This window comes from Pelodiscus sinensis, chromosome 1, assembly GCF_049634645.1.
Source record: "Pelodiscus sinensis isolate JC-2024 chromosome 1, ASM4963464v1, whole genome shotgun sequence".
NCBI lineage: Eukaryota > Metazoa > Chordata > Testudines > Trionychidae > Pelodiscus > Pelodiscus sinensis.
The window spans coordinates 215,703,873-215,719,014 of record NC_134711.1 but is presented as its reverse complement, the minus strand read 5'-3'; the positions used below and the strand labels follow the sequence as shown (position 1 = coordinate 215,719,014).

At 40.1% G+C, this 15,142-nt stretch overlaps 1 protein-coding gene across 6 annotated transcripts in view; it reads right to left on the bottom strand.

The window, feature by feature from the left end:
* Positions 1 to 980: 980 nt before the first annotated feature.
* Positions 981 to 15,142, bottom strand: part of MID1 (midline 1) — a 349,991-nt gene continuing 335,829 nt past the window's right edge. For all 6 annotated transcript variants that reach the window (XM_006120186.4, XM_006120183.3, XM_006120182.4 and 3 more), the window contains 3 exons: positions 8,115 to 8,276; positions 5,384 to 5,591; positions 981 to 4,154 (listed from right to left, as the gene is read on the bottom strand). In XM_006120186.4, the coding sequence (XP_006120248.1) occupies positions 3,806 to 4,154; positions 5,384 to 5,591; positions 8,115 to 8,276 (719 nt within the window). In that variant the 3' untranslated portion in view covers positions 981 to 3,805. The remainder of the gene's footprint in view (positions 4,155 to 5,383; positions 5,592 to 8,114; positions 8,277 to 15,142) is intronic.

The following is a 15,142-nucleotide window of genomic DNA, read 5'->3' as shown; positions in this document are numbered from 1 at the left end:
GGGCAGAGTGGGGTGGGAGGAGTGAAGCAGAAGGGCAGGCGGAATGGGGCAGACTGGGGCAGGAGGCAGACTGTGACTGTGAGGGTGCAGAGCTGGGTGGGGTTGGTAGAGAGGCTGTTATTGTTACACTCTCTTAACAGCCCCTCCCAACCACAGTGCTCTGGGTGGTTGCCAGTGTTGACCTCCCCCAAAAAACCGGTCATGGGGGGGGGGGGAGTACATTGTGACTGAGCCATGGCAGTGACACAATACAGAAAAGGGAGCCAATGGAAAACTGCAAAGAGGAGTAATGGTCACCCATTTGCAATCTCACACATACCACCCTCCCTTCCCATTTGTAGTCACATGGACCATCTTCCGCTCCCACTCGTGATTACACATCAGCCTTCTTGCAACTACAGCAAATGTTTACATAGCAATGTAATATCAGGAAAATATTCATTGTACTTGTAGCTTCTTTTAATGTAATTTAGCAGCTAAAAAAGGGAAAGAGCCAGTAATCCACGAGGAGACAAATCTCGATAGCGCACACACAAATGTTTGTGAACCACAGATGGGAACCACTGCTCAGTGAGGTTCCTTTGCTCACTGAGCCAATTAGAGACTTAGCAATCAGGAGGAATAAAGGCAGAAAGAGGAGAAATGATGTCAGTGAGCAGCTTTCCTTTTCATCTCTGGAAAATGGGTCCAGCCACACCCTTAACCATTCGGACATTCAGTTCTTGCACTTAGTTTGCTATACGGGTTTGCTCCATTGAATCCCAACTTGGGCTTATGGCTTTAAAATGATCATTGCACACATGGAGTCTTCACTGACCGTCAGATAGCCGCAGCAGTTACAGAATCCCCAAGGAAACCTCCCCCAGCTCTGCCATACATTGTAAAAGCGGCATGTTTTTGGTTCTTGTCTAAGATTGCAGTTCCCCCATATTTTACTTTGTTCTTACAGACCATGCAAAATGCCACAGACCCACAAAAGCCAAGTTTTGAAATGGATGCTTTTATTGTATATTCGGGCATTGAAACAACTGTAAAATAAACAGATTTTTGTTTTTTGAAAATGTCCATACAAATACCAAGTACAGCAAACAGTTCCCCCAATCACAGTCCATACAGAATACATAATGGTTCAAAAACAAGCTAAAAGGGATGGTCAGACACTTAATTTATTGAAAATTAATCTGTATTTATATGTGTGTGTTTATCCGTGCACACACAGAACACTGATAGAATTAATAGTTCATTCGAGGAATGTGGTTTGGCTTAAAATGAAGTATTCACTATTGAAATATAAATCCCATAGCAAGGAATACTACTGTAGATACCAGACCATTTTTTTCCCCTCTCAGCCATTGTCAACCTTTAAACATATGGTTGATATTTAAAATGAAAAGAAAAAAATGGGGGGAAGTCTCCAAATATTCATGATACTGTTTTCAATCCTGTTTGATCGCTGCAAGCCTTGTATGATCAGTTTGCCCATTTCTGAAATTGATTTTCAGATATATTTTATCATAATTCCATGAAAAAGAGTGGTATACAACTTTGCCATGTATATTGTAGTAACACACTCTATTCTGCTAGGCAGAAAGTTGGCATCCATCCCATGCTGTCACTTTCTTCCCTCCCAACACCTTTTCACTATTGGTTTGGGGTTTTCTCTCTCTCTCTCTCTCTCTTTTTTTTTCAAATGGTGCCCTGTCTACTGTATATAATAACTTTCATATTTTCTCACATGCCTTTCAAACAGTCAGGCCAGATCTGCGGAACAAAGTACATCAAGTCTCATTGATAATATCACAAAACACCATTTCAGATTTTTTTTAAATTCTTGGGGAGGGGGCCTTTCTTTATCATCACAGACATTAGAATAAACAGCATGGCATACAGTACGTACATATTTTTCCCTACATATGTCAACTCAGAGAAGGTCAGTGGCTACTCTCTGTAAACAATGGAACGCTGCCATGACAGGAAGTGATGGCTGAACCCTAGATGTTGTCAGACTTATATTTCTCCATTCATTCCACAGTAAACAGAGGACGTATAGAGAATCAAAGGAACATGAGCAGCAATTAATCTCTTTTTAAACAAAACCTATATCATGTATTCATTATTTTCTTCATAAGCGTCTTTCTTATCACTATCATAAGGCAAACTGTAGTATACCATTGTACCTGAAGAATCAATATTTAAAAAATCTGAAGCCAAACTTGAGACCCTTTCATGTTGGGCCCATTAGCGAACAAAGTGCATTAAAGTGTCATTTTCAAAGGACACCCAAAGCAAGGTTTAAAATGACTGAGCCAACCCTTTCCTTACACCTGTATTCCATTTATCCTTATTCTAGGAAGGCAGATATTCATCTTTTGCATATTATCAACAAAACCCTTTTCATTGTCTCTCAAGGAACATCTTTAAAAGGCATCTACCATCTTCCACATTTCAAATATTTCTCAGGAATCTCTAAAATAATCATTTATACAGAAATATGGTAATAATCACAAAGGACCCTATTCATTTAAAAATTAATGGGCAAAATTCATCTTTTGGGTATAGTTTGTACAGCTTCTACTCATCTCAGTGGAGCTGCAGCCACTAACCCCAGGGCTAACTCAGATCCCCTATGTGCAGGTGAAACTCAGACTAATATTACTGCTGCAAATTCGTCATTTACTCCTCATTGACGAAGAGCACTTTATCCCATTAAACAACTCAATGCAACAATACATATTTTTTGTTTCATTGGCTGCTTGTATAATGAACTTCAGTACAGTACTTCTCAATGCAACGTTCATATACCAGGTATCTTTGCTCTTCTTTACTAATACACTACAGTGTGATACAGTGAAACTCTTGCATTTCCTTTAAAAATGTGTTGTAAGTTGTCCACCTCTCACTCCAGATGTACAGGCTTTGGATTGTTGTGGTGTACCTCTAAATTCAGTGGTATGTCCCCACAACTCAACTGTCAGAAGTAAGCCACCTCCAATCACAATGGAACCTTAAGTGATGCATCATCTCATCAAAACAGGAGATAGTCAGACTTTGAATTGGTTGTGCTGCTCCAATGTTGCTAATTTTCTGAGATGATATCAATCTTACATATCCTCAGTGATCCGACTGAGACAAAAGTGAAGCACTGATAGATGGGAATCACTAGGTGATTTATCCATTGACATTTCCAGAAGGTATTCCATGTTTCTTTGTGAATAAGTTTAACATGCAGACCTATTCATGAACAGAAGTAAATAAACCCTTCTTCTTTTTGTTGTACTGGAAAACTCCATTTCCTTCCCTGTTTATTTTATTTCACTTTTTTGGTATGCACATTCTGGTGCACAAAACTGAAGTTGAGAGATGCTGCACACAGTAAGATCAGAGTTCAATGTAACATCAACAGTATATCAATGTGTCCGTTGCACAGTTTCCAGGAAACAAAACTCCTTCTAGTTATCCCCTTGTAAAAACAAAAGTGTAGAAAAGGTTTGTGAATGGGGCCCTTATCGTGCAAAAACAATGAACTTTAATCCAGATAGCCAAATTGAGGAGTTCTTTATATAAATAATTTATAAATCTTCCTGTAAGAGACTAAATACAAAATAGTTCCGAGAAATTATTAAAGCCACATCTTGCCCTTTAATACAAAATACACAGCAAAGAGAGATACCCACATTCAGTTCTGGCTGGAGCCATCTGGGATGTTTTGTATGCCACATTGTCAAATAGCTCCACTGAAGGTCCTGTGGGCAGAATTTTTGCAGTCCATCAGAAAGCTGGCATTATATCCCTTTGCTTTTAGCAGTCACGGAAGCTGCTCAATGGAGTCTAAGTGATCTGGGATAGGCAGGCCCGTTATAATTGTCAAACATTTATTCCACACTGTGAACGTGGGGCACACAGGCTGTGCAAATGTTATGTCAAAGGTGTAAAGGTGTAGAGAGTTCAAAGCATCATAAAAGGCAAGAGAACCATTGTCGTAGTCCAGCAAAATCCCAACACGACGGAGGTGAGGAGCAGGCTCTATAGGAATTTCTTTGCTATTATGTCTCACCACCCAGGCATTATTACAACGGCAAAGCACCCAAGAGGCAGAATTCTTTCCAATCCACTCATGTTTTGGTGCTGTCTTGTAAGAAATACCAATTGCATACCTGCAAAACAAAAACAGTCTAGAAAACAAATGTTTTGTGCCATGCTGTTTTCTATCAATAAAGGGTAAACTTTATCCTGAAAGACTCTAAGGGATGCACTCTCTTTTGTTTATGCATTTACATTCTCATTAAGTAAAGGATAATTAAAATGTCATGCTTAATTAATGTTCCTCCTGGCTCCCAATGTTGTGACTGGAAGGTCATGCAAATCTTGTTGTCCACATTGCTGTTTACAGTTTGCTATGGCAATACTTAGAACTCTTAGCTAAAGATAAAAGACCATTTTTATTCACAAGGAAAAATGGTATGTGCCAAACAACACAGAATTCTAATCCTTGCTGATTTAATACATGATGCTGCAGAAAGGTGAAAGCATCCGAGTATACATGGAATGCCCATTTATGACTTGATAGAACCTCTTCTGCCAGGTCTTTGTCAACTTTATTGTACTGAGCACTGGGCCATGTGAGGCAACTGTAGGGGTATGTCTAGACTGCATCCCTCCGTTGGCAGAGGGATGCAGATTAGGCAGGTCGACATTGCAAATGAGGCAGGGATTTAAATATCCCGCACCTAATTTACATAAAAATGGCCGCTGCATTTTGCTGACTTAGCACTTTGTCGGCAAAAAGCGGCGGTCTAGAGGGGGATCTGTCGAGAAGGAAAGCCTTTTTTGACAGATCCTGTAAACCTCCTTGCAGGAGGCATAAACCTCCTGTAAACCTCCTTGTGGAAGCAGGGTCTAACCTGTGATGTGATGTGAAGTCATTAGCAAATATGCATTGTTCTTTTTAAGGAGAATGGGCACTCCAGGCCTCACAAATTTCCCATTCCTTTTATTCCTAGTACTATCACAACACTTGAATCCCATATCATGGTGTCTCTCTTCCTGACCAAATACGTTGGGCACAGCTACCCACAGCACCTACAACGGCTGTTCCACATGACAGCCAAAGGGACTCATTTAGAATGAAGGGATGCTCCTTTTTATCCCCTATACTCTACAGCCCACTGTGGAACACATACTCGCAGCATTCCCATTCTCTGCAGGCCTGGGAATATTGGAACCAAATCTGACTCCCCTATGTAGCAGTTGTCAATAGACCATCAAGCTGCTTTCGTGTTCCATTCATATTGAAGAATGTTGTTTCAGAAGCACTAACATGTACTAACATGGAAACAAATGCAACTTTTTCTGGTGCTACAGTAATTAAAAATCTGACACATACCATGTACTCCCACTTATAACCACTTCCCAGTAATGCCGTCCACTGTCAATAAACACATTTCCAGCTACTCCATAGCTCCCTTGGCTGGTGAAGCGCTCAGGTGTGTGGCTCTTTTTGGAAGAAGTTTCATCACGCTCCACCGTCAGGTTATCATGTGACACCTTCAACTTTCTGTGGGCAGATTTGGGGTCCAGTTTAAATGGCTGGCCTGGGCACATACACAAGGATGACAAAAGAAAGGTTTGCTTAATTTTAACAAGCACAAGTAAAGTCAAATGTTTGGATAATAAAATCTCTTGTGTTAAACAGCTGAGGCTATATAATAATAATAAATAATAATAATTAATAATACTTATTTTCTTCTCTGGACCAAACTTAAATATACTGAGCCAAACTGCCTCCTAATACACTAAAAAAGAACGATCTTTGTAGATTAGTATTCAGATAGATTGCCGTACTAGTTACTGCTAAGAAAACCCCAGTGTTAATGTCACACTCATTCTCTGCGACCAAGAGCTAACTTGTTCATGAATTGTTCATGTAATTGAAACCAAAAATATGCCATCTCTAGTGATGGCTTTTTTGTTATACATTAGATTTTAGAGTACCTCACATTCCTATTAGTTTGCCAACCATAAAAAAAAAATGCAATAATGGCTTTATCACTATTGCAAAAATGCACTACTTCATAATCCCATAGTATACAAATCAAAAGAAGTGCTACTCTGCTTTGTTCTTTCATTCTCTAAAGTTTTATTTGTACTGGGATGCCAACAATGCTGGATCCTCTGAATTAAAATGAAGGAAATGAACTATAACTTGGTCCAAACATTCTGGTACAAAAGCATTACTGCTGTAGCTGTTGGTGGGAATTTTCTGCTGTAACACAGGGTCTGTAGACAATAACAGGAAGCACTTTGGTAAAACGAGCTCTGTAGATACATAATGGCTGCTATGACTGACAAGCTTACCCATGTTAAAAAGCAGAAAGATCTTTTTAATTCTGCCAGAGAATTTCTGAATGACAACTGGAAAAAAATGACACCAGTAGCCCACAAGGTCCTTTTTGTGTGTGTCCTTTATCCTTTTCCCTATAAGGGCAAATCTTCTTAAAAGTTCAAGATCTTTGATTACATGAGTGGAATGTGGAAATAAGCATTCCAGGGTTCTCTGTGACCGTACAGACTTGATTCATGTAAACTTTAAGATGACGATTCCTTTGTATTTGTGAAAGAGCAGCTAAGTAATTTGTATGCAGTGGAATCAAAGTAATTAAAGTTGGCATAAAAATGTCGAATGAGATTGGTCTGAAAAGTGATAACATGCCTTATTACAGATCTCTCGGAAAGCATTTCAAGGAAAAGGTTCTTCCAACACGGTCTCAAACATTATTTTTTGATAATAAAGATGAAGGAATGGCTTTAGATGTAGAAGTATATATTCTTTCATAATATACATATAATTATGCACATATCAAGAGTAAAATTTACCCTTCAGAACATAGGCTTTGACACATTTTTCCCCCACAGATGCTAACAGTATCTGCTTGCTTCTACCACTGGGTAGCAGCAAAATACCTCCTATATGTCTCTCTACCTGTTTTCTACTCTGTACTGGTGAAGTATCATCTGAAGCATGTCTTTCTCTGTACTGGTTTGCCACAGGTCTGATTGTGTCACAGGTACCTGACAGTAAACATCACTTGTTTGTCACACTGTATATCTCAAAGTGAAAAGGGAAGTAAGTTTGCCCTTTCCCATATAAGTCGTTCAGAAGAAGGAAAATACCTGTTTTACTTAAAACTGTGTTTACCACTACACACATTGTTTTTACTATATAAATTGATAACTTAGGGTCAGAAGTGCTGGCCAGGTAGATAGGGGAGGAAGAAGAAATGCACCACCTGCCCATAATAACCTCTCCACCTTTTCATTATACACCAAGCAACAGTTCCTCCAGACCCAACATTCCCTACCCAATTCCCCAAACTGTCTGTAGCCTAAAAGGACTGAAGGATTGGCTAAGGCATGACAATGAACCACAGATAAAAAAACCCCAAAAACTTAGAACCACTGCCTTGAAGTGCTAGGCTATATCCACTCAATTTGGTTCAATCATTTTCTTAAAAGTGGGATCTCTGACTATATCATCTCCACATAGTTTTTAGAATAAATTCTGGGAGACTCCCATCATCATAAAACAGGGATTATTCAAGAGGACCAATTCTAACAATGTAATTACATTTATAAAAGAAATAAAATTCCTATAACAATAGATGGAAAAGGGCAAGACAATATGAGAATAAAACAACAACAACCAAAAGAAACATTTTCAATCATTTTTTCCTACAGTTGTTTCTGATAGAGATGTTTTCAATGATGTAGACACATCACTGGACCTCCAGAATTACAGAGATCCCTCTGTGTCAAGCACTTTGAACAAGGCAGCATGCTTTATCCTGCTGCACCTTTCAAGCATGAAACCTATGAAGGAAGGAGGAGAGATACTGTGGGAGTGCCTGTGTGTTTGCTGGATTCCTTGTTACTCATTTACACAAGTTCTCTCTCTTTTGTTGTCTCTCTTTCTCCTCCTATATATATCTATAACTCCATGCCTCTGTAAACTCCACTCCCATTCATCTGATGAAGTGGGTTTTGCCCACAAAAGTTTATGCCCTAATACACCTATTAATCCCTAAGGTGCCACAGGACTCCTTGTTGATTTTACTCACTGTTTGTCTTCAGCTTGCCAGGCTCACTGTTCCGGCTGCCTGCCTGATTAATGGCCTTGACAACGAAGATGTACTTAGTGCCACTCTGTAACCCATGCACGGTGTAGTGATTTTGTTTGATATTTGGAACAATCATCCAACTGTCGGCTGAGTTACATAAACCTGTAATTTCAAACCAAACACATTAGTCAGAACATGCTAAATACTTTGTAACTATGGGAGACACAACTTTGAAGACTCATGAATATTTAAATTAACCTGAAAATGCATTAAACAATCCATGAGAAACTTGCCTCTTTACTTTCATAAGTGCTGTAATATTTACCAATTGGTTCACTAATTTCCACTGACTTATTCCACTTGCCCCCAACCAGCGTACCTTTAAAAATCTTAATACATTAAATCAACCATGAAAAATGGACCTTTAAAAAACTGTGGGGGGACAATCTGGAACTTTCAACTGTCCCTAAGCAAAGAATGGTTTATTGCTTAAATTTAAGACTATAGGGTGTGGAAATGCCATCAGTCTGTTTTTTGACTTAATTAATTTTAGTTGCATGCTGTAGGATTTAAAGCTAATGTGACTCATCACCATGAGGTTTCTTGAGGCATTTTTGCTGACAGTCTCCTAAAGTTCACTTTTGAGGACCTGAAGCAAGTTGTTGGCGGTGAGTAATTAGTATTACTTTCCATTGCATATTGTTATAAACTTTTATTGTGTGTGAGATGCATCCAGATGAGGGTATAACATAAAAAGAAGCTAGGAAGGAAAGAAAAATGCTGGCTAAACCAAAAGGAGAAAACATCCCACAGTGAGATAGATTGAACTGTGTGGAAATGTTTCCTACAAGATGGTGGAAGGCTCACTGAGCCAAATCATTTACAAGTACTATGTTTAAAACAGCAGTCGGTCTAATTAGCCTTTAGGTGCTATTGTATTATAAACATTTATAGAAATAACAATGCTGATAAAGTGTATAGATTTACAGATATGTAGGAAACTTTTCCAAACTCAGGCTGTCTTGTTTTTTCGTTTGAAAGCCCATTAAGGATAGAGTTTAAGATTCGTCCTTTAATTTCTTAACTGTCTTACTTTCTATCAATGTTCTTTCATTAGTTCATTCTTTCCATCTAGGTACAGTATTTATCTAGACTTCATCACCATAATATCACTATGCCTCACAATTATTAGGGAATGTTATCCTCACAACAATGTAAGGAGGTATTACTTTTATTTTTCAAATGGGGAATGGAGGCACAGAGAGACGAAGGCCTACTTTTTATAGGTATTTAAGTGTGTGGCACTCAGCATTGCAAAGGCTAACTGATTTAGGAGCTTAATTCACAATAAGGGATTAAGGCAGGATTTCAGATGCTACATTCCTAACTCCATTTTGAGAACGTTAGGCTCCTAAATAGTTAGATATTGCAAAAACGTTTGCCATAACACTTAAATACATATAAATAATCTGGGCCTAAGCATATGTCTACATTGCAATAAAACCCCCACAGCACCAAGTCTCAGGGCCCAGGGCAGCTGATTCAGGCTTGCAGGGCTAAAAACTGCAGTATAGACAGCTACGCTGCAGTTTTATAGCCCCAGAGCTTCAGCTACGCGAGCTTCATCTGTGGCCAAGGCATGGATCTTTTATTGCAGTGTAGGCATACACCAAGTTACTTACCCAATGTAAAACACCGGAATGAAGTCAGAAATTCAACTCAGATCTCCTAACTCCCAAAGCTAGTTCTACAGCTTTTAGACCATTCTTCTGAGTAAGTAACAGTAGCACTAAATTTACATTTTTGTATTTTATCTTGTACAAAGTAGAATGTCTGAGGGGTTCCAACTTACTTTGGCGTCTGCTGACACATCAAGGAGATGGGTATTTTGATACTAACTACTGTCAAGATAACCAACAACTTTATTGACTAGACTTGAAACATTTTTGTTTGTTGTTTTACAACAAAAATAAATTCTGGTCTCTTTGTTGTTCATAAGCCAGTCAGCTCTGTGATCCTACTTATTTCTCCAAAACATCAGCTACAAGAGCTTTAAACTATAAGAAACAGTTTGCAGCACTCTCTTAAAAAAAAAGATGTTGAAAAATTAGATCAGACAAATCCATCATCCACCCGTCCCCTGAGAAACGAACCTAGTGCTTTCCTTGCAGAGGCTCCCGTACTGTCTAGCACCTATAGTAATGCCTACAGCATTATCTGTCCATTTCCTGTTCTATGCCTGTAGCAGATCTACTGAATTTTATTTTTATTCTACTAGGGGGTTGTGGCCCCTGCTTCCTACACTCACCAACCCCTCCGCCCCTCTCTGGGGGTAGGCAACCCTGGCTTTCCCCCCCGATCACCGGGGGGGCCACGCCACAGCCACGCCAGCCCTGGCTCTTTCTCCCCTCCCCCGGGTGTGGCCATACCAGTCCCAGCTCTTCTTCTCCTGCTCCTCTGCCCCTAGCTGTGCCAGCCCCAACTCTCTTTCTCCTCCTGCCCCCAGCCGTGACCTCGCCAGCCCTCAGCTCTTTTTCTCTCCCACCCCGTGGCAGCACCAGCTCTTTTGATTCTCATTAGAAAGGATAATGAGACACTGTGGATGGATTCTGAAGAATTTCAGTGCTTGATAATGGTTCTTTCTTCCAGTTTTTGAGATGCCAATGACATACTCAACTGATGTTCCGCAGAAGTAATCATCATCTAAAAGAGGTCCAATTCCTGCTCCTATTAATATCTAAGGAAGTCTGCTGCCAGCTTCAACAACTGAAGGATAAAGATCATTCCTATGTTGGTATGTCTAGAATTTACCAAGTGTCCACACTAACAACTGTACTCACAAGCAATGTTGCAAACTCATGGCTTGATTCAGGAAAGTTTTTCTATTAAGCCCTTACAACCAAGAAGTTAATAGGACTCAAGGATGGATTTCAGCTTGCAATTACTTGTGTCCTGAATTGGGGCCTCAGTCAGCACCAGCACATAAGAACAAACCTGCTCATCACACAGTTAGAAAGAATTAAATCTGTTCAACTACTAGTTTCAGAGCATTCTGGAATATGGGACTCCACATCCGGCACTGGAAAAATACAGGGTTTGGCATTCAATTGCTGTTACACTGTCCTGGGCAGAGCTGATTCAGGGAGGGATCCAAGGTGGTGCTGAACACCCCCTTCATGGTGCTGTACACTGTCTATTGCTACGAAGTGACTGGGGGTAGAAGGCACTGAGCTCTCACAGAGACTCTCAGAATAAGGCCATTCACTTCTTTTCAACCTCTTCTGGGGTTTGATCCTACAAAGGTGTTGCACATCTCCTGGAAAATGCTGATCACCTTGTGCTCCCACTGACTCTTCACAGCCAGAGTCATCCCTTAGTGCTTGTTATGCCCCATCCTTCCGAGCTCATGTGAAGTCGACAACAGTAGTAAGAGGCATGCTCCTTGGTACCATGTAAGTTTTCTTGATACAGTAATGGTCATTTATTAAATCACCTAGAAATCTGAGATCTGAATCGATCCCTAGAACTCTCCAATTAAAGTACATTTTTCTAGCTTGCTTTGGAAACTTTCAACAATATTGAAAACCTGATGAAATCCATCAGAGGATAGTGAAGTTAAAATTATCTCAATAAAAAGCCAATCTAAAACCTGCATTCAAATAGGCATCTGCAGAACTGTAGAAAATGCAGATATATTTGTTATGGGATTTCACCTTCTAGATTTACATATATTATATATTATCTATAAAATTAACTATATGGACAGATTAGGTCATAATTATTTATCTGAACATTAAATTTAGACTCTAGGATCTTGGCATAACTACACCACTGTAAGATATCAGGATATCTTGCTCCTAGAGCCTTGGTGTCTAACATGCTAGCCACTAGTCACATGTGGCTATTTGGCTAGTTCAGTGTGGCTAGTTAGCTTCAGAACTGGTTAGACACCACGGTATTAGAGGTTCATTGAGAAAATTTCTGCAGCCCGTGTCTATTGATACAGAACAGAATGTTTCCAAATAGAATGTTTTGGGGTCAAAGCTTTGTTTGATCATGTGGAAGGTGTCCAAGGATAATCAATGCTCCCTTCAGGAAGATATTTAAACACACACAGTGAAGTCTATCCATATAAACTCATGTTTAAATTTAATTTGAAAAGGGATGCCTTAATGATTATCTTTGGAGGGCAGTCACATGACCAAATAACACTTTGGCCCCAAAAGCTTAAAGAGTAAAGTTATGAGGATGTCCTCGACTGCACTTATAAAATAACCTAAAACAGATACAACTCACAAGGGCCATATACAACTACAAGCTGGACCTCCCTGGTCTGGCAGCCTTGGGACTTGACTAGTCTGAAGGAGGGAGTTTCCCAGATTAAGGGAGTGTAGCCCCTTCTGCTGCCAGACTCCAGGCTCTACTAGGATCTGTCAGCAAATCGCCAGACTCCCCTGCCTCTGGGCTACTGGGCTCCCACCTCCTCGGCCAGCCTCAGGGCTGCTGGGGGCCCCACTGCCCCAAAGCTGCCAGACTCTGCTGTCTTGGGGCCGCCAAAGCTCCAGGGCTCTGCTCTTTTACTGCTCCAGGGCTCCTCTGATCCACTATCCAGGGGCTGCCAAAGCTCAGCTGCCCTGGTTCCAGTGGAGCTCCACAGCTGCAAGTTTGCTCTGGGGTGTCAGGACTGCCCTGCCCTGAGTGGGTGCTCTCTGGTCCAGGAGCTCTCTGGTCCAGCAACATCCATGGTCCTACCAGACCATGGATGTTGCCCAGACCAGTGTCCTGGACCAGAGAGGTTCAACCTATATTACTGATGGCAGAATATTTTATAGCCATTTTAAAGGAACGTTTAATACCCCCCTCCCCCCAAATTCTAGGGCCAGACATAATGGAGCAATCACTTCTTTTATGACATCAAGTGAGTTAGGAACAGAGGAGAATGGCGTGAACATGGAACAAATGATGGATAGGCAAGCCTGGAAAAAAAATGACCTGGCAACCTGAGCCCAGCTAGCTGGGAAAAGGGAAAGAAGAGGGTTTGGAATGACCAGGCAACTGAGCGATACGATATGAACATTTTACAGTCCTTGAGGAGTTGCCACTAGAGCCGTGTGCACCCTTCACTCTCTACTATGGCCAATGGTATAAATGCAGCAGAGGCACCGTTCAGCATTATGCACAGGAGTTGGCACTATTGCTCCTAATCACAACATGTGCACATATTGTTTGTAGATCCAGGTTTCTTGTTTCAAAAATGTAGGGCTTTAAACAATAGGAATTAAGGCTCCTGCAGGTGGTAAAACAATGTAGGCATCCTAGAAGAATTTAGGGAATGTAAATTACATCCTGAAATGGGTGCAGTGACTACAGTGATACCCAGGCAAGATGTGTGAGTTTTTGCTGAAAAAAATAATTAAGTTTTCTACAATCTGGAGGTAATAATTTGTAAAGTTATTTCCCCAGGGTGGGTTGCTGACGCACTTTAAAAACCAGACAAGAAAAATCCCAGTGTGTAAATCCTACTAAAATTTACACTGTTTTAATAAAACACTTCTTTTTTAAACTACGTCAGGAACACATAAGTCACAGGAAGTTTATCTAATCTTCCAAGTATTTTAATTGTTTAAAAATGCTTTATTTCAATAAATTTATTACCAACTTACATTAGTGGAACAATTACAGTGGAAGAGTGGGACAGATATATAACCCATTCTCTCCACATTCCCACATGGATGAATTAATATAGACGGAATTTCTGTTAAATACACAACAATTTTTCAAAGCAAACTAATCTTTGAACACTGTTTTAACAGGCTGAGGTTTTCCTGGTTTTATCCCACATTTGGCACATTGGTTATTGTTATATTAAAGAGATACTCACTGAGAAGGCACAGTAGCATTTATGCACCATGGATTTTCTCTTAAGAATATAGGAAATCCCTTTTAGTGAATTAAAAATCTTAGGAAAAGACAGTAAAATTTTCACAATTTCACGTCTTGTTGACTTTCAAAGATATTAACTATTGAAAATGTTAACCTGGGCAATTTCTGTAGGTTTCACTTTACCTAATTGAAAGATAAAAAACCTGTTTTCCCACCATTCTTTGGGTTCTCAGGACCATCATAAACACACAGTGAGGGTAACAACAATAAATAATATGTTCTGTCTTAGCAGAGTGTTCTTAAAAAAAGAAAAAGAAAGACACAATCTGTACCCCAAGGAATTTGTATTTGAAATGCATCAAAACAGCTCAGTCACTAAGTGACCAAGGGAGAAAGGCACCTAGTGAGGTTCAATGAAAGTTGTAAACTTAGCCCACTTGTCAGACTGAGGACTTGATTCTCGTTTATACTAAGGTCTCTTTAGGGTACCTTGACACTAAACCCTTAGCTCAAAATAAGCTACGCAATTTGAGCTACGCAAATTGCACCGCTTATTTCAAGTTAATTTAGAAATAGCTTATTTCAGGGTTTACAGGGACATCGGAACAGTGCACCCATTATATTTTGAAGTAATGGGCTTCTTTCAAAGATGCGGAAGTATCCCAAAATAGTGTTGCAGTGTAGACAAACTTAGAATCATAGAATCATAGGACTGGAAGGGACCTCAAGAGGTCATCGAGTCCAGCCCCCCGCCCTCAAGGCAGGATCAAGCTCAGTCTACACCATCCCTGACAGATGTCTATCTAACCTGTTCTTAAATATCTCCAGAGAGGGAGATTCCACCACCTCCCTTGGCAATTTATTCCAATATTTGACCACCCTGACAGTTAGGAATTTTTTCCTAATGTCCTATCTAAACCTCCCTTGCTGAACTTTAAGCCCATTACTCCTTGTCCTGTTTCAGAAACCAAGAGGAACACATTTTCTCCTTCCTCCATGTGACACCCTTTTAGATATTTGAAAACCGCTATCATGTCCCCCCTTAATCTTCTTTTTTCCAAACTAAACAAGCCCAGTTCATGAAGCCTGGCTTCATAGGTCATGTTCTCTAGACCTTTAATCATTCTTGTCACTCTTCTCTGTAC